The following is a 20,967-nucleotide window of genomic DNA, read 5'->3' on the forward strand; positions in this document are numbered from 1 at the left end:
AAATAATAATAATAATAATAATAATAATAATAATAATAATAACAATAATAATAATAATAATAATAATAATAATAATAATAATAATAATAATAATAATAATAATAATAATAATAATAATAATAATAATAATAATAATAATAAATAATAATAATAATAATAATAATAATAAAAATAATAATAATATTAATAATAATAATAATAATGATAATAATAATAATAATAATAATAATAATAATAATAATAATAATAATAATAATAATAATAATAATAATAACAATAATAATAATAATAATAATAATAATAATAATAATAATAATAATAATAATAATAATAATAATAATAATAATAATAATAATAATAATAATAATAATAATAATAATAATAATAATAATAATAATAATAATAATAATAATAATAATAATAATAATAATAATAATAATAATAATAATAATAATATAATAATAATAATAATAATAATAATAATAATAATAATAATAATAATAATAATAATAATAATAATAAATAATAATAATAATAATAATAAATAATAGTAATAATAATAATAATAATAATAAAAATAATAATAATAATAATAATAATAATAATAATAAAAATAATAATAATAATAATAATAATAATAATAATAACAATAATAATAATTTATTTCCACACTAGTGTATAGATGTTCGACAATAAACGAAAAACCATCAGCCTGTCCACGGGGTGCTGCCTCTATTAAGCTTGCAGAGTAAAGAAGCCCATAAAATTCAAGAACTGTCCCGTCAACACTTCGTTTCCTGTATGTAATTGATTCTTCAGTTATGTAGGATATTTGCTAGGGTAGATTTGTTCACATAAAATAATTTATCTTACAATGTTTTGGTCTAGAGTAACCAAAAGGATAAAAAACTTTTTTCTTTGGTACAAGAGTTTTTTGTTGGCATGTCGTCAACCTCAAGGTTTCTGACAGTTTATATTCTTCTATCAGAATGAACTTTGTGGATTTCTTAATCGCTGAAGATTTGTGATCCAAAGACACAGTCAAAACTTGGTCTTAAACTCTTGCTCATCAATTTTAATAACTCGTACAGATGCAATTCTATAGGTGTCAGTAAATTAAAACTCTTTTTGATCTCGCGGACGCTATTGAACTTTTTTAGTCCGATAAATATCCTGATTATGTGATTCGGTGACAAGTTAAGTTCCGTATGATCTGCTTTGTCAGCGCAACCATAAATTAGTACACCATACTGCAATCGTTCTTTATCTATTTTTGTATTGTTAGAAACAAGAGATCGTTTGTTTAATCTTGCTCTTTTTTTCTGCTATTTGAGAATTAAAGCTCAGTTTTTATCGATGTTTACACCAAGTTACTTTGCACTCTTTGTCTTACGAAGCTATTCCTTGTATTAGTCACCTAATCGTAGTTTTTCTTTTTGTAAAACGTCATGTTGAGGTTTGAGAAATTCACTGTTAGCGTATTCCTGTCAGACCAGCTTATTCCCGTTAGCTTATTCCTGTCACGCACAACTTACCAATATCGTTCAGCAAGTCATCTCTCAAGTTTCGTTGAGAAGTAGTCAGTTGTATCATCTGCATAAAGTGTGATTTCGCTTGATTGGAAAACTCTCTATATCATTTGTGTATGTACAGCAGAAAAAGAATTGGTCCTGAAACGGATCCCTGTGGGACATCATGTATGACAACTAAAACAGCAGACTTCTTTCGCCAATTTAAACAATTTTGTTACGATCATGTAGATAAGATTTCACGAGACGCTAAACAACCTCTCAATCCATGACTTTCGTATTTTAATAAAAAAGCTTGTGTTCAGCAGTGTAAAATGCCATTCTCAAATGTAAGGGAACTCGTCACTTTTCATCCAACAAATCAAGACCTAACCGAAAAAGTTCAATACGTTTTGCTATGGCGTCTTCTTTTGTAAATCTTAAAAGTTGTTCGCTCAAGGTTTTATGTTCAACCAGGAGAGAATTTAATCGGGCGTAGATAAGTGTTTCAAATAATTTTTCCTACAGGGAGTAGATATATAGGTCCGTAGTTCTGTGGGTTATCTTTCTAACCCCAACTGAAAATTGGTAATACTTAAAGTTTTGGGATATTTTGTTTTTTTGTACGCATTTGTTGCAATTTGACGCAAAGAGTTCACAAGTTGCCGGATAAACGGGCTTCAGCACGGTACTATCTATTTGGAACATATCACAAGAGTTTTTATTTTTCGGGGTGTATGGCTGTTTCAAAGACTTCATCTGCAATTGGTTCCTGTATAACCATAATTTGTTTTTGAATTGGAATAGTTTATAAATCAGCTATTCTCTTTCTCCTCATGGCTAGTTTTTCTCCAGTCTTAGTAAAAAAGTTCATTACATGGCAGTCTACGGTGCCCTTTTGTTCATTTTTCTCGTTACAGTTCAAATCTTTGACTATTTTGAATAACGTCTGTGATCAATTTCTCCTGTCAATTCGTTTTTGCTAACCTGCAGACTGCTTTTGTTTTTCTTTAAAAAAAACATTTTTTTAATCGGTTGTACAATCTCTCAGATATAATCATAACAGTTTCTGTTTTGTTTGCGAGGTTCCGTGTTTTGGTTGAGATGCATTGTTTAGCTGATCATGGTTTAGTCTGTTTAAGTGTCGGTATAACTTATTGCTTGAAAGAAATAATTGTGTTGTAGTCATTCAATTGTTTCATCAATAACAAGAGACTTAACAATTAAACGCTGTTCTTTATTGAGCAGATCATATTGCTGCCCACATTTGCAAAACAAGTAACTGGAAAATAGACCGTGTAACGATCGGAAAGCGCTGTTTTGTCCACATTGGACACACATTCGAAGCTAAAATATAGCAAGTTTTGCTACAAGTTGTTTTTCTGGTAGCCCTTCTGTTGTTTTTAGCTGAATTCCGACAAAAAGAGCCTTTCTATCAGTTTGCTTTATTTGCTGTCCTCTAGGAGTATATCGATATCAAAGTCACATCAAATTACAGGCTTCGTAGCTTCTTTTGATGCAAATTTTTATCATGTGAGGGCTATACAGAGCTAAGAATGCGTCTGTAGGGTAAATTGGAGGCTTTTAAACTCTTGATACTATTAGCACTTCATGTCCACCTTGAAGAATTTTACTGAGTAATTGCAAATTTTTGACAGTCCTTTAACGGTTTTCACTAGTTTAGAAGAAAAGGTACAGAAAATCCCGACCCCTGCAGCATTTTCTCTGTTGAATGTTATCATGGTAGAGATTCTGGAGTCTGTATCCCCCAAATTGGGTTCGCCGAAAGTTTCGCTTCCGTGAGGACTAATGCTAGTGATTCCTCTGGTAATTGATTTAGATATACTTCAAGTTGATGGTAATTCTGCATTAGTGACCTAATATTTTGGAGATATCCTGTGTGGCATTGCGTGTCTTGTCAATTTTTATGCGGCGACGTTGTAATTTGGTTGAGTTTGAATATAAATTAGCCAATTAAATTCAATTGAAAAGTCAGGAAAAAACGTTCTTTAAGACATTGTGCTCAGGGTAACGTTTCATTAGTAATCGGATAAAAAACGTAATTCAATTTCTTCTATTGCTTTCCATTGCTCAAACCGTGGAAAAAGCAGCGGAGTACTTTTGAGTTCTTTTCCATTTGTCCCAACACATAATTGACTTCTTTAGAATTATTATAAAAATCAGGGTGCCCTCTCGCGGAAGTCGCAAAAAGAAAAGGTTATTTTCTTTAAACTGGCAGCAAATTGTTTTGAAAGTTGCAATATTCTGCCGAAGAAATTACAAGTGAAAACATACATATATCATAATCTCTTCTCGAGGAAGTCGCAAAAGGCGATTATAAAGGACATCATTAGAGTTATTAGTAAACTGTCACGGAAGGGTGCACAATCTGCTATGGTTAAAAAACTTTTATTCCTTTTGAGTACAAATTATCCCAAAATATCCAGAGGTTGGTAGCTTCTTTATTCTTTACCTCTATTTAAAAAATAATTTTAAAAACTTTGCTGGGACTTTTTTTTGCCGAAATACCGTTTTCTCAGTCAACTTCAAAATTTGACCGAAATCAAATCACGTCGCAAAGCCACTTGATTTTTTGCTCCACTTCCTTTTTCGGCGTGACCAAAATTATCAACCCACTTTCTTCAAAAATCGTGAAAATGTGTCAGCCAATGTTGAAAAAGATAGCCGGAAGCATGCCGGAAATGACTCGAAGAAGAAAAAAACATCCCTTTCAGAAAACTAACACCTAGTTAAACCACGCACGAGAAACAAGTAAAGATTTTAAACTAGAAACTAGAAAACAGTAATTAACATTTTTTATATTACAAGGTCACACATAGTCAAAAAAAAATTGAGGCAATTAAGGGTATTAAAATGGCCGCAACACAACAGTAAAGTTAGAATAGGCTGAAAAAACCCTGCCTAAGATTAAAGAAAACAAAGAAAATTAAACAATTGAGAAGTCAATTTTTCGCCACCTTTCTCAACAAAAACATATTTTGGTAACAACAAAATTGTACTTACTAAGTATCTAAAAATTCTATAACCCAAATGTTACAAGGCATTAAAACAAAAAATTCAGCAGAGATTGGCTAACTCTGGCTAAAATTCAGCATATGTGAAAACATAAAAATTGTCATGAAGTTCAAACCAATTGCCAGAAACTGACAGATGTTAGCCAGTGTTCTATATATATATATATATATATATATATATATATATATATATATATATATATATATATATATATATATATATATATATGGGAACAAGTTCTCTAGTCAAAAGATTTTATTGAGTAAAGGTTTTTGTTACACTTTTTTTGATGATTACATATTTGCGGGTAACCGTTTTCAACTTGTTCAAGGACTTGAGTCAAGTTTTCATGCGCTTGACTTGATTGTTTCACAACAAGCTCCAAGCAGAACAAGGGGCCAGCAACACGTTTGGACATGTCGTCGAAGAGCGGGTAACCCAAGTTGCCTAGAAACCGTTACGTGAAAAAAACTATAAAAACGTGGCTAATCAGCCAAAACGCGTGCGAGTGCAGAAACGGGGCGAACGAACGTACCGTAAGCCGTTTTAACCTTCACCACACGGTGTTGTCCATCTCGTCCAGGGTACACTTCCAACACACGCCCAAGAGGCCAAATTCCACGAGGAGTCATGTCTTTCAGGATCCAGACAACATCATTAACTTTAAGTGGCGACTGGTTGTTCTCATTCCATTTTGATCTCTTGAGTAGTGTCGGTAGGTATTCTTTGACAAGTCGCTTCCAGAAGTGGTTCATCATCTGTTGCAGATTTCGCCATGTCCTGAAGCTGGCTGGAGTCTGGCTGTCAAATTTTCCTGGTGGCAGAGAGTTGAATGGACGACTAATCAAGAAGTGGTTAGGTGTGAGAGGCATCTCGTTATCGGGAAGATCAGCGACATTTGTGAGAGGTCTTGAATTCAATATGGCTTCGCTCTCTGCCAGTATTGTTTGGAATACGTCAAGTGAGAGTCGTTTTGAGCCTAGAATGATCAGCAGCGTTTTTTTCGCTGTCTGTATCAATAGAATGAAGCAGGCAGTTTAAAAAGAACGCTTTTTGATTTTATCTGGCCAAAAACGTTTTTTTTCGTCAATTTTCGTTTTTTGTAAAAACTGAAGGATGTTATCCAAGTAATGACCTTCTTGGTTCTGTCACAACTAGCTCAAAAGTGACTTTGAACTATGGAATAAAGATTATATAAGAATATCAGGCCAAGAAATTAAAGAAAATTTTTTGGATTTCTGTTGTCACAAACGAATTTTTTGTCAACTTTCGTTTCTGAATAGCTTATTGAATTTTTACAATTAATGACTTTTCTGGTTCATTAACAATAAGTTCAAAAGTGAGGTTGAACTATTAAAAGTTGATTCTACAAGAATATCAGGCAAAGAACTTAATGAACGTTTTTTGAATTTCTGTTTTCAAAAAGGTTTTTCTCGACAATTTTCGTTTTTAGGAACAATTTCTTGCATTAAGAAGTTGTCATTGCGTTAAATCAATTTCGGCAAGTATGCATCAAAGAAATTTGCCTAAAAAAGCAGTGAAATTTTGATAAAAATGGAAAAATTTCAGGTTTTGTCTTTTTTTCTCTTTTTTGACCTGTAAAAAACACTGATTTTTGGATTGATCTTACCGGGGAATAGGACTTCTGGAGGTGACGTCTGAAACCTCGGGCGATCAGCGACGGTGACGTCTGAAACCGTAGTAGAAAAAAAATCCTCAAGGGGTAACGTCTGACACCCCCCAAAAAAATCGTCCTTCTGGGTAGCGTCTGTAACCCAAAAAATTTGGCTCCAAAAGTGTCTTTTTCTTTAGGCTTTTGGTCTTTTCTGTTCTGTATTTCGTGCGTCGCACAGTCTCGGGGCCTCACGTCCTTACTGTGACAGTTGTTACGTGATGCTTTTGTCTTGTGTCCAGCACAGAATGTAGAACTGTGGGGAGACTCAAGTCCGACGTTTAGGGCCGTAAAGGAAGCTTCTGTCCGGAGAGGTTCACCAATTACTTGTTCTATATATATATATATATATATATATATATATATATATATATATATATATATATATATGGGAACAAGTTCTCTAGTCAAAAGATTTTATTGAGTAAAGGTTTTTGTTACAGTTTTTTTGATGATTACATATTTGCGGGTAACGGTTTTCAACTTGTTCAAGGACTTGAGTCAAGTTTTCATGCGCTTGACTTGATTGTTTCACAACAGCCAGGAGAATCCCTGAAAGAACTCAAAGAGCCGTCTCTGCCACGAACACTAACCCGCCAAATCCTTAGTAGTACATACTAAAACTTCATCAAAACTTATATAATAATTGAAGTAATTTTTTGAAAAACGAAGCTCTTAAAAACAAGTATTTTAAAAAAACTATTACAAATAAACGAAATTTTCAATTTTACAAGGTCACAGAAAGCCAAGGATTAGGCCTTACAGAAAAGAGTACAGAAATACTGAATAACAATGGGCAGGTTATAATGGGCTAAGAAACTTGTCCAATATTGTAGAGAATACGAAGAATTGCAAAATAGTTTAAATAATTCAAAATTTCTACTATCACATTTCTCAACGAAAAATGTTTCATACCACCAAAACTGTAATCAATTGGTATCTAAACACTTCTTAAGTAACAAGCGCCCTTTCAAATCCCACTTCTAGAAGCAAAACAAAACAATAGACGAAAATTTGCAAAATAATTGAAAAATCTCCGAATTAACATAAAAAAGTTAACTACAAAAAATCTTCAAACTTCTATCAAAACTAGCCAAAACTTAAAACATATATATCTTAAACGAAAATCTTAACCAAAAAAATTTATAAAAAAAAAACATTTTAAAAGGTCCCATTGTGATCAGTTAAAATACCCGCTCAGAAACTTTACACACCTCATTTTCTCGCTCACGGAAACACCGTTATGAACCAAAAATTACTCTCTTTTCACTGCACTCTGCAACTTTCTTGACCCTTCCAAACTTTGCTCGCTTTTCACTCCCTGTATCAACATTCACTCAAAAAAGTGACTAAAAATTATGAGGATGTCTTCAATACTCCTCTTCACGTCGTCAAAAGACAGCGCCCCAATACAATTCCAATTCATTGAATCACAAAAAGGAAAGCACCTAAGCAATAGCCGTTGCGAAGCTAAAAACTATTTGTAATTATTTCTACGTTAACAAAACAAATACCCCAACACTTATGAAAAGCTTTTCTAGCTTGAACAAGGCTGAGCTTACTAGAAACGTAGACAAATGTCGACTTAAGTCTTGTTTAAGTTTCAAAAAACGGACAAAAACAGCACAATTTAATGGTCAAAAAACTTCAAATTTGACATTTTCACCTTGTATTTACATGTTTGCAGCAACTTCTATACATTAAGCACCTTAAAGACTACTTAAGCTATCCGAGGGCCTCGATTGCAATTTAGAACCCACCAAACTTTTTATCCCCGTTCCGAAAGTTAAGTTTAAAAAATGCGTGAAAACATCTTTGAAAAAGACAGGACAGCAATAAGATCACCTGTAAATTGTCGGAAAATACCGCCGTTGACGCGCTAGACCCATATAGGGTTGAAATGGATACCGAAAAAACATAGCCGGCAGATTGACGGAAAATAGACGTGATAGACGCTTGTGCCCTTCCATGAATTGGATCAACTAAAGAAATAAGATCGACAAATTGACCACCACACCACTCGACTTTTTGGTTTTTTTGGTTAGATTCGGACTGTCAATTTTATGAGACACATACGCTCTATAAAGAAAAAACCCTAATTGAACTATTTCAAAATTAATATTCGAAAACAATGACTCTTCAACTCAAGAGTCAGGGCATATACGTTTTAACTAAAAGCAGTAAAATTGACGTCATCAACACAAATTTTATCTGCAAAGCAGTAGAAACCACTGAAATTGAAAAAGTCAGTTCCAAGAATTCAGGTTGCAATATCAATGATGGAGACAACGAATTGAAAAAGCCACAATGTCCCAAAGAATAGCCACTATCTTTTCGCGGCTAATAAAAAAGAAGAGATAGAAATTGACATAATTTTTCCCTAAGTTTCAAAAAGTTTTCTAATTCGCTGAGCAGTTTCAGTTGAACTGTTTCTATTAAGCTTCGATAACCAGACACAATATGACTCAATGACCGGGCGTTATCAGTTTATCACGTTTCTTTTGATTTTGCTCTTTTGATTTTGTCCATATTCATTAGATAGCGTAATTCAATTGCCTGAAATAATTTAAATTTCCATTCATTTGAAACAGTGACTGAAGCAAGCCAGAAGTCAAGCTTGAAACTCGTGACTTTTGTAAAACGAAAAAAGTGATCAAAAGGTAAAGCGAATTAAAAAAGGAGAGCGCCTAAATAATAGCCGTTGAGATGCTGACGGCCGCTATTAACAATCCAAATCTTTGATTGTAAAGGAGAGCGCCTAAATAATAGCCATTGAGAGGCTGACGGCGGCTATTTAAAAAAATATTTTAATTTCATATTCTACGCTTGACAAGCTAATAATACCACTCGCAAATCTGAACGATAAATATATCGATCGGCGAAAATAGACTGCACAAAAAGCCAGGTGAGCATCTAGTTCCTCCCCCACTAAAATGAGTCGGAATTAAAATGTTATCAAAAATAAGAACTACCAACGTCGGATGCAATGCTTTAAACGAAAAGGCGGTGAGGTGACTCTATTCTAATACCGCCTGCTTCAAAAGATATTAGATAAGCAAATTTTCGCCAAATAATAATTTAAATTACCATCTCGTCAATTGATTTATATATTTCGGAGACCTATTCATTTCACTTTTGTCAGTACGGTTGAAAACTAATTAAAACGTCAAGGACACAGAAACAATCGAAAGTCCAACAGGATAAGCATAAATTTTGCAGAAAAACACTAATTGACCATTATTGCTTTAAACTTACTGCAAGAGCTCTCAATCAAGCTGACTCCTTTACATTTCAAGTAACAAAAGTTTACACTTTGCTTGTCGTCGGCATTTTTAGTTTTGTATAACAGAAGAGAAATAGACTATTCATTTCTGGAGCAGCATGGAATGCATCGATGACGAAGGCAAAAATTGTTTCATAAAAAGCAATTAGCCGTCTTGTCATGGTCTAATCTTAATAGTTCACTCAATACTGAAAATTGAAAAAAGTCGCTTCTATCTAACTAAATTGAATTGTAACCAATTAGCTAGTTTGGATAAATATCAATTAATAAATATCGATTAATCTAATTGTACAATTTTAAGGACACTTGTTGTAGTTGTTGATAAGCAAACAAACGATCAAAACAAAAGAGCAGAGCAGTTAAGATACTGAATAGAAAAGAATGAGAGACAGAGAAAGAAGCATCATCTTCTGTTGCATGACAAAACACCCGATACCCCCCTTATGTCATTATCGCCATTAACGCCATTATCAACCATTGTGTTCAAAAATATGTTTATACCGGTTAATATAGCCAGTACTTCTTAGAAGCAAACTTTGCTCGCTTTTCCAAACTTTGCTCGCTTTTCACTCCCTGTATCAACATTCACTCAAAAAAGTGACTAAAAATTATGAGGATGTCTTCAATACTCCTCTTCACGTCGTCAAAAGACAGCGCCCCAATACAATTCCAATTCATTGAATCACAAAAAGGAAAGCACCTAAGCAATAGCCGTTGCGAAGCTAAAAACTATTTGTAATTATTTCTACGTTAACAAAACAAATACCCCAACACTTATGAAAAGCTTTTCTAGCTTGAACAAGGCTGAGCTTACTAGAAACGTAGACAAATGTCGACTTAAGTCTTGTTTAAGTTTCAAAAAACGGACAAAAACAGCACAATTTAATGGTCAAAAAACTTCAAATTTGACATTTTCACCTTGTATTTACATGTTTGCAGCAACTTCTATACATTAAGCACCTTAAAGACTACTTAAGCTATCCGAGGGCCTCGATTGCAATTTAGAACCCACCAAACTTTTTATCCCCGTTCCGAAAGTTAAGTTTAAAAAATGCGTGAAAACATCTTTGAAAAAGACAGGACAGCAATAAGATCACCTGTAAATTGTCGGAAAATACCGCCGTTGACGCGCTAGACCCATATAGGGTTGAAATGGATACCGAAAAAACATAGCCGGCAGATTGACGGAAAATAGACGTGATAGACGCTTGTGCCCTTCCATGAATTGGATCAACTAAAGAAATAAGATCGACAAATTGACCACCACACCACTCGACTTTTTGGTTTTTTTGGTTAGATTCGGACTGTCAATTTTATGAGACACATACGCTCTATAAAGAAAAAACCCTAATTGAACTATTTCAAAATTAATATTCGAAAACAATGACTCTTCAACTCAAGAGTCAGGGCATATACGTTTTAACTAAAAGCAGTAAAATTGACGTCATCAACACAAATTTTATCTGCAAAGCAGTAGAAACCACTGAAATTGAAAAAGTCAGTTCCAAGAATTCAGGTTGCAATATCAATGATGGAGACAACGAATTGAAAAAGCCACAATGTCCCAAAGAATAGCCACTATCTTTTCGCGGCTAATAAAAAAGAAGAGATAGAAATTGACATAATTTTTCCCTAAGTTTCAAAAAGTTTTCTAATTCGCTGAGCAGTTTCAGTTGAACTGTTTCTATTAAGCTTCGATAACCAGACACAATATGACTCAATGACCGGGCGTTATCAGTTTATCACGTTTCTTTTGATTTTGCTCTTTTGATTTTGTCCATATTCATTAGATAGCGTAATTCAATTGCCTGAAATAATTTAAAATTCCATTCATTTGAAACAGTGACTGAAGCAAGCCAGAAGTCAAGCTTGAAACTCGTGACTTTTGTAAAACGAAAAAAGTGATCAAAAGGTAAAGCGAATTAAAAAAGGAGAGCGCCTAAATAATAGCCGTTGAGATGCTGACGGCCGCTATTAACAATCCAAATCTTTGATTGTAAAGGAGAGCGCCTAAATAATAGCCATTGAGAGGCTGACGGCGGCTATTTAAAAAAATATTTTAATTTCATATTCTACGCTTGACAAGCTAATAATACCACTCGCAAATCTGAACGATAAATATATCGATCGGCGAAAATAGACTGCACAAAAAGCCAGGTGAGCATCTAGTTCCTCCCCCACTAAAATGAGTCGGAATTAAAATGTTATCAAAAATAAGAACTACCAACGTCGGATGCAATGCTTTAAACGAAAAGGCGGTGAGGTGACTCTATTCTAATACCGCCTGCTTCAAAAGATATTAGATAGGCAAATTTTCGCCAAATAATAATTTAAATTACCATCTCGTCAATTGATTTATATATTTCGGAGACCTATTCATTTCACTTTTGTCAGTACGGTTGAAAACTAATTAAAACGTCAAGGACACAGAAACAATCGAAAGTCCAACAGGATAAGCATAAATTTTGCAGAAAAACACTAATTGACCATTATTGCTTTAAACTTACTGCAAGAGCTCTCAATCAAGCTGACTCCTTTACATTTCAAGTAACAAAAGTTTACACTTTGCTTGTCGTCGGCATTTTTAGTTTTGTATAACAGAAGAGAAATAGACTATTCATTTCTGGAGCAGCATGGAATGCATCGATGACGAAGGCAAAAATTGTTTCATAAAAAGCAATTAGCCGTCTTGTCATGGTCTAATCTTAATAGTTCACTCAATACTGAAAATTGAAAAAAGTCGCTTCTATCTAACTAAATTGAATTGTAACCAATTAGCTAGTTTGGATAAATATCAATTAATAAATATCGATTAATCTAATTGTACAATTTTAAGGACACTTGTTGTAGTTGTTGATAAGCAAACAAACGATCAAAACAAAAGAGCAGAGCAGTTAAGATACTGAATAGAAAAGAATGAGAGACAGAGAAAGAAGCATCATCTTCTGTTGCATGACAAAACACCCGATACCCCCCTTATGTCATTATCGCCATTAACGCCATTATCAACCATTGTGTTCAAAAATATGTTTATACCGGTTAATATAGCCAGTACTTCTTAGAAGCAACTTTGAACTATAATTTTGGGTATTTTGTCACGAGGGGGTTTAATATTGGGCAAGTTCTCCTGAAACCATTCTGTTCATTTCCTGTCCAATGACAAGGCTGGCAGATTATAACTATGAGGAGGAGGTGCATGTTATAAGTATAACAATGACATGAGAAGGGCAAGTCAACCTTGATAAGTTTGGAAAAGAACAACAGTTTCCCTCAAACTATCAACACTGGCATGGGTTGAGAAAAAACCCAAAGAATAAAGCATACCAGATTTTAGGTAGAAAATACCCCCCCCCCCACCACAAAAGAAAACATGTGAAAAACCGTTTAACTTAAAAAAACTGCCCACCGGCCAACGTTCACTGTTCAACAGGTGGTCTTATTTTCGATTTATCTTACACATCTTCATTTCTAAAAACCGTGAATTAATTTAAAGTCAAGTCAAAAAGAAACAATTTTACAGAAATTTTCAATATAACGCGCTGTTCATATTTAAGAGCCTCTCATTTTAACCATAGATAGTTCCGAGCTTTTAGAAAAAGCTTTTTTAAAATTCTCGTTGTTTCATCAGTGAAATTGTTGAAGTGAGCTGGCCCTCAAAAAGAATACAAAGTAACTTTGACCAACAACACTGGTTCGTTTTAATAGTCTCAAAATTACCATTATTTCAAATTAAAATTTCCCGTAATTAAAACCATATGTTCCCATGTAAATGTGACTCCCAGATACCTCTCAATAAACTCGTGTCACGAATCTTTGCGTACGATAATCAGCAGGAGTAGGTTCGAGCCCCAGAGCACTCAATTCTTAGCATTTCTAATCCACAATTTACTATTTGAAGGAAACAGTTTGTAAGTTAGATGATAGCAGTTACGACAGAGAAAAGAGAAAAATGTTATCATCGAACCATGCAACACAATCAACAGCTGACTGGGGTTGACTGCTATACTGCTCATATAAACTGCAATCAAAATATGCAAACAATTCACAAAACTAGTGAAATTTCTACACCTCGTAGATATCAAACTGGTTCAAATATCAAAAAAACTTGGAAGTTCCTGCGCTGTTTATCTCCATAAACTGGCCAATATTATCTTTTGACGTGCATCAATTACAAATAGTTCTGAAATTATCTACGTAGGGGCCTTTTCAAGTGGCACCTATTAAATATGAAATTCTCCTATGTAGAGCATTGCGATGTTATCCGAAATGAAATCATTCGTCTTTTTGATAGCAATCATCTGTTCCTTTTCTATTGAAGTATTTGGTTGTTTTTGTCTTCTTTTTGCGTTTGTTGATTTTCATCTCCAATTTTCTCTTCAATTGACATGTCTAAACTGATCTTCTTAGTATTTAAGTTTTGATTGCCCTTGGTATTGGATTTCGGTCACTTTCTGCTTTCGCTGAAAAAATTTTCTTGTGCTCTCGTGTAAGTTCTTTTCACACAAAAGGTTCTGATGTTGCCTTATGCTGCCTTTTTTGTAACTTGTTTCAACACCCCTGGAAGTTGTTTGCCCATGTCTTCCTACGTATCGCGTATTTGTCATTCAGCGATCCGAAGTACCTTTGCATTGTTCACCTTTTTATGTTTCCGAATTTGAGTACAAAAATGAGAAACTTCTGAACAATCTCTGATGTTGTTCATCAGGTATGTCTTCTTCACTCACAGGGGTGAGATTCACCTTTTCACGAGTGAATTGGTCCTCAAAATTGCAAGTGTCGAATTTGCCACTCGATGCGACCTGTGAACAAATCAAAACTTCAATACAGTAGATTTTAATACATAACAGACCACAAGCATTGGACAAATTGCTTTCAAAATGGTGGTAGGGTAATTGATAGAAGCGCTAATGAGTTCACTGAGGCAAGCCCAGCGTAAAGTTCCCATAAATTTACAAAGATCCCTAGTAAGTTCAATTAGCGGGCAAAAAATTGGTTTTATGGGTGTATCCCGTTTTCATTTTGACTTCGTTTTTCGATAATGATTATCTGTTCAATTTAGATTGCTCACTGATTGAAAATTGCCCATTAATTTAAAGGTAAACCCCAAAAATGCTCATTACACATAATAAATGCTTTCTCAGCAATTGCAGTGCCTGTTCATTTCACCGACCGGTAAGTTTTTCAATATGTCATCTCTACTTTAAGCCCTCTGCCGTCACCGATGGACACCGTTTCCTTCACCGATAATTAGGGTCTTCAACAAAAACAAAAAACCGCATTGAAAACGTCCAAAAAGAACCAGATAATGCCGTCAGCTTTGAATAATGCCGCATCATCACGTGAAAAAACCAACAGGAAGAGTTTCAGATCAAATCCAAATTGAACTTAGAATTGCTGTCAAGGACAATTTAACTGAGAATTACTCTCATGGAAAAATCTCACAAAATTTTCTCGACAGTTCTTCCTAAATTACCTAAGCAGAGTTTAATTACTTTTATATCCCTAAAATTAAACCGCACAATTCAAACACATACCCGGTAGATTGCCGAAAAAAAGTCGCCTTTGATTCTCATAACCCCGATTGAGATTGAAAGAAAAAAATGATTTTCAAGTGCGAACTATTTTGGTGTCATTCCGTAGTTAGTTAACATACTCCTGTTTCTTAATGAGGTGAAACAGGGGCTAGTATCAATACCAATAAGCATTAGCGATGGTAACCAATACATATGTGAGCAAAGTTGAAGTAGCGGGCATCAAAAATTAAGCATTTGAGTTTATCCGCATTACATTTTTGATTTCTTTATAATTCCGTTTGTTTTTATTCGCTTTGCTGAGCAACTGCTGTCTAAAAAACGCGGTGAGTCGAATGAGCAAAAAAATTAGCCTGGAGAAGTCACAAAACTTTACGCAAAATTTTGAACTAGCCAAGACTTACGGTAAAGCAGAACATTGTTAAAGTAGCAGGTAAGTCCATAAACACAACAAAAAATTAATGTAAAACAAAACTACTTTACCTGAACAGAAAAATTGAACATTGCCACCCAAAAAATTCCAACTAAAGTAACAAAACTTGGAAATTACAATATTTTCAAAACAATTTCTTTGTCTCTCGAATATGTTGATCGATATGCTCGAAAAATGAAAAATTATGAAATATGGCTCCAATTCATGATATCTATCTCTTCAGAAAAGATTCGTGGTCTCGCGAAACTTTTCAATTACCCATTTCCTTAACTTGAAACAGCTTATTGGACCCACAAAACATGCAAAAACGATTTAAAAAAACAAAAACTGAAAATTTTATGGACTACAGTAAACCATCGTCAAGCGCTAGAAAAGTTTCAGTGAACCCTAGATGGAAAACTCATTATAAGAACATTGCAAGCACAAAGAACAGACATTAAGAATTATACAGACAGCGATACCGCCGTTGCAAACGCCAATTTAGATCAAGCAAAAATCATGAAAACAATCAGGAAAAAGAAAGGCAAAACAAAGTTCTGAAACAGGATTGGAGAGCTGTAATATCCAAAAAAACATAGCGGGTAGATTGCCAGAAAAAGCCGCCGTTGACGCGCTTGATGCACATCGGGATTGAAACAGAAGAAAAAAAGATCAATTGACCGAATTTTTTTCTAAGTGTCAAAAGTGCTCCAATTTGGCGTGCAGTTTCAGTTAGATTAAAAAAACTGTACTAAATTCAGCTTCTAAACTGAAAGCTATTAATCGCAATACTAATGCCAGCTAGCAATCGCATTAATGGACTTTGATAACCTGATGCAGCATGACAGGCTTTTTATATTTTTACCGCTTCTTTTGATTTCGCTCTTTTGACTTTGAGCGTATTCACCACATTGCGTAATTGAATGCGTAAAAGAATTTAAGATCAATTCAGTTGAAACAGTGAGTGGAGAAAGTCAGAGTTCAAACGTGAAAATCGGGACTTATGTAAAACGAAAAACGTGATGAAAAGGTAAACCAAATAAAAAAAATGAGAGCGCCTAATAGCAGTTGACGGCGTCTATTAAACATAACCGCCTAATGTCGGGCAAATTGCACCCAAACGACCGGCGAGCGTTTGCCTTTGGTAGTAGCCAGCTGGGATTTGGGGATGTCAGCATGGGGATACTATCAAACTTTTAAGAATAAGAACCGCCCTTCACACCATGGCATTATCTCCTCAGAACAGTTAGGTGAATCGCATTCTTAGAGTACAGTAAGGATTACGGCTTTATGAGAATCGTTTATCCCGTTTTTAAGGACGACAAATCAAATGTGTCAGACGACCAATCGGACACGCATAAAAAGACCACAGGACTAGTACAATTGCTACAAACTTTGTTTGAGAGCAATTAATTATAATAATAGTATTTTACACAATGAGGTTATGTCTCCACGGCGTTTCATTGAATCGTATTCTTAAAACCTACGGAGGCTCTAAAAGCATTGCAAAGTGACCTATTAACCTCGAGCTTTACAATATATCTCGTTTCGGTAGACGAAAAGTGGCAGAAGTTGTCGGCTAGAAAAATCGGTCGCAAGAAAACTTTCATAAAAACCAACAGGACTTTACAAAATGCAGCAATAATTGCTTTCAGAAGGGCGTGAGAGCAATTAAGAAGGTTGGAAGGGTTGGAGGACTTTCACAGCAGTTGTTTTCATTCTTATCTACTACCCTATGTCATATCCGCAAAAATTTACCCCCCCCCCAGCTTTGAAAATGGGGCATGTCAATAAGGTCTTTCGCCACTTCACTTCGCGGATCTTAGGCAAAAATCAGGGCAAACGCAACATAGCCATGTTCAGATTTCAGTTAGAAAAATCAGCCAAATCTGAGCTCAATTTGACACATCGTATATTAATAAAAAGACATCATGACTATGAATTGCACACACACTCAAAAGATGTATATAAAACGATGTTCACAATAATGAGACACAATTATGATATCGAAGAATGAAGAATGAGCGTATATTTCACTCTACCTTCTCTTCCAGGGATAAATACTTGTACTAGATAAATTGAAAATTATTTACATCAAAGTCTAACAATATCAACTAAAATCTCAGAACTTTTTCTGTGTTTCAGCAACCGACAATCAGGGTAGCAAAGATATTGAGTTATCTACCTTAAGAAAAAACTTCCATGAAAATCAGAAATAAATATTAGCACAGAGTTTGACCTTATTTGCAATCCGGTGTTGAATCCAGCAATGGCAGCTTGCTTCCGCTTATTTCAAACATAGCCGTCAGATTGTCGTAAATTAACCGCTGTTAACGCGCTAGACGCACATCGGGATTGAAAAAGAAAGAAAAGAATAGATAGAAATTGACAATTTTTTTCAAGTTTCAAAAATTGTTCTAATCCAGTGTGCAGTTTCAGTTAGATTCTAAACCTATTCTTACTTCAGCTTCTAAACTGAAGGGTAATAAGCTGAATACCAATATCAGCTAGGAATCACTCTAATGAACTTTGATAACCTAATGTACTATGACTTAATGAACGGGCTTTATCGGTTCATCCAGTGTTTGGTTTTCTTCTTTTGACATTGACCGTATTCACTACATTGCGTAATTTAAGGCGTGAAAGAATTTAGAATACATTAAGTTGAAACAGTGCGTGAGGCAAGTCAGAAGTCCAACGTGAAAATCATGACTGATGTAAAACAAAAAACGTGATCAAAAGGAAAAGCAAATTTAAAAAAAAAACACAGCAGGACAAGTCCTGACGCACAATTCAAAGAATTTTCATTGACTAAACAAAAAAAACTAGACCTAGAACGGACTATGAGTGAATTGGGAAAACCATTTCTAAAAAAATCAGATTAAATCAGAAAAAAAAACAAAAAAATCGGAAACTCAATGTCAAAATGCCGCATGTGAAAAAACCACTAGCGAGAAAAGTACATTTGGTTCAAACAAAAAAATTGGGCCTAGAATGAACTATGAATGGATTGGAAAACCCATTTAAAATAAGCCTATCCAAAAAGTCGAAAAAACTGAAAATCACAGTCAAACTGCCACATGTGAACAAAAAACCACAAGCGAGAAAAAGAAATTTGGTTCAAACAAAAAAAAACTAGGCCTAGAATGAGTTATGAATGGACAGGAAAAACCACTAAGAAAAAATTCAAAAAATTCATGTGAACAAAAAACCACTAGGCGAGAAAACGAAGTTTTGTTCAAACACCGTTTTCTCAATCTACTTTAAAATTAGAGCGATAAAATTTCACGCCGCAGAAGTACTGTCTTTTTCCCTCCACTTCCTGTTTCGGCGTGACCAAAATCATAACTCCAATGTGACTTCAAAAATCATGTGAATGTGTGAACAGATCTTATATTCAAAAATGTGTAAACAGATCTTTAAAAAACAGCTCCCCAGTACAATTCAAATTCTTTGTTTGAATGGTAAAAAAAGGAGAGCGCTTAAATAATAGCCGTTTGAGAGGCTGACGGTGGCATCTAGACGCATCAATTCAAATACTTTCAAATTATTTCGAAGCCACAAGAACTTCAAATTTAACTGGTCTCTCAGTTTCTGAATTCTTTTCCAGTAATCAACTAAATTAATACCAATCAAGTATAATTGTTTTACCTGTAGATGAAATTTATGTGGCGGTGGAATTTGTTTGTTCTCGAGCATGTCGAAGTCTATAGAGCTGAAGAAGGGGTGTGTAGTTGGGTCACTATTGCATCCTAGTCTTTCCAGCACATTCACTGTCAGGAAACCCTAACATAACAAGACGTCAATGAACACATCATTATAAATATTATCACATTGTTTTCTTATTGTCATAGAGAAGTTATCAAACTCAGACGAATCCGACGTGTTGATTAACCTCGAGAGGGCCCTGAGGTAAGAACAACAACACTGAGATAATATTTTTGAACCCATCAGACTACTGCTGGACGCTTTGGTCTTTTATTGGTTGCAAAAAGCCTCAGCTTAGGGATTAGTTACAATGGGCGAGGAATAAAGCTATGGTAGTGGTGGGGGGGGGGGGGGTGGTTTCAAATTATAAACTTTACAAAATTGCGCATTCAGACCTTCAGTTTCTGCCAACTTACCAGTCAAATCAATTATGAAGCGAACAAAGTCATTAACAAAGACATGAACAAAGTCGCTAAAGAAATACAAATAATCCTCTTCGAGTTTTAAAAAGACCAGCAGGACTAAAATGATACTACAAACATTGTTTGAGAGCAATTAATAATGAGTAATATAATAAACATAACCGACTAACATCGGGCGAATTGCTCTCAAATGAACGGAGAGCGGTTGGCTTCGTCAACAGCTAGCCACGGTTCAGTGACCTCAGGGCACTACCTCTTTATCCCGTTTCTGAAGACGAAAGTCAAATGGGTCAGACGAAAAATCCGCCGAGGGAAAAATTGCATAAAAGACAAACAGGATTAATATATTTGCTACAAATTGCTTTCGAGAGCAATTAACAATGGTTTCCTAAACAATTCAACTATAACTCATTGATAATCAGGATCAGAGATGATGACATTACGCCACATCACAGCAGATGAAGTGCGGCATCAACAAAGAGAGAGAGAGAGAGAGAGAGAGAGAGAGAGATAAAACGAGAAAGAGAAGGAACGCAACCCTAACCGGAAGAGAGAGAAAGAGAGGAATATCTTCCATGATTGGATTCGACACTGCAACTTTTAGTTTTCTAACCTTGTTAATAAATCATATAAAAAACTAAAAAAGGCAAAAATAAAAGTTTTTAACTTCGCAAAAAAGAGTTCCAAACCATTTTTTGTCTCAAAGTTCTGTCAAGTAACCCATCTCGGAGGCTTGAAAAGTTTTGTTGGCCAGTAATGGTCTTTAAACTCAGAAAAGGATAACATTGAAAAACTTTGGCAAAAATTGCAAATTTTAACAAAATCTTGCAAAAATTCAAGACATTGATATCTTAAGAACAAATTCATTGTCTCAGGAGACTATCCGGTTACCCTGTTTCAAGCCTGAAATACTTTCACAGGCTCATAAAGATTCATACACTTGGAACATAAAAACTTTCCAAAACTTTGAAATTTTTTGAAAAAATGACTAAAAATGAAGACATAAAAAAATGATCACCATACCTTTAACTCTAGAAACTATGCAGCAGCTTATTATCAAACCTTGGAGGAGATCCCAGGTCCTCTGTTTCCGGAAAAAATTCAAAAACATGAAAAATTGCAAATATTTTAAAAATTTGCTTACAATCGTGATATTAAAATCTTGAAAACATTCCATTACATCTATAAACTATGCAGTAAATTATTATCAAACCCTAGAGGAAGTTCTGTGGCCCTTGACGCTAGAAAAACCTAAAAAATGACAAAACTTCAAAAAAATTTAAAAATTCAATTTTATAAAAAAAAATTGCTAAAACTTGTGATATTAAAAAGTTGAAAATTAATCTATGACCGACAAAAATTTTCCAGTGACTGATTACTAAACCTTAACGGAGG

At 34.4% G+C, this 20,967-nt stretch overlaps 2 protein-coding genes across 4 annotated transcripts in view; one reads left to right on the forward strand and one right to left on the reverse strand.

Moving 5' to 3' along the window:
- The window catches only part of LOC142347951 (von Willebrand factor A domain-containing protein 3A-like), a 708,547-nt gene that overhangs the window by 299,946 nt on the left and 387,634 nt on the right, over positions 1-20,967 (forward strand). The window lies entirely within an intron of this gene.
- LOC142348809 (protein kinase C-like) overlaps positions 13,380-20,967 on the reverse strand; it is a 158,771-nt gene continuing 151,183 nt past the window's right edge. Inside the window, exons 17-19 of one of the 3 annotated variants that reach the window (XM_075400328.1) lie at positions 19,094-19,228; positions 17,485-17,511; positions 13,380-14,298 (exon numbers count right to left, since the gene is read on the reverse strand). In XM_075400328.1, the coding sequence (XP_075256443.1) occupies positions 14,140-14,298; positions 17,485-17,511; positions 19,094-19,228 (321 nt within the window). In that variant the 3' untranslated portion in view covers positions 13,380-14,139. The remainder of the gene's footprint in view (positions 14,299-17,484; positions 17,512-19,093; positions 19,229-20,967) is intronic. The other 2 variants (XM_075400330.1, XM_075400329.1) reach the window with 2 other exon arrangements.

This window comes from Convolutriloba macropyga, chromosome 10 (assembly GCF_964194025.1).
Source record: "Convolutriloba macropyga chromosome 10, txConMacr16.3, whole genome shotgun sequence".
In the NCBI taxonomy this organism is placed as follows: Eukaryota; Metazoa; Xenacoelomorpha; order Acoela; family Convolutidae; genus Convolutriloba; species Convolutriloba macropyga.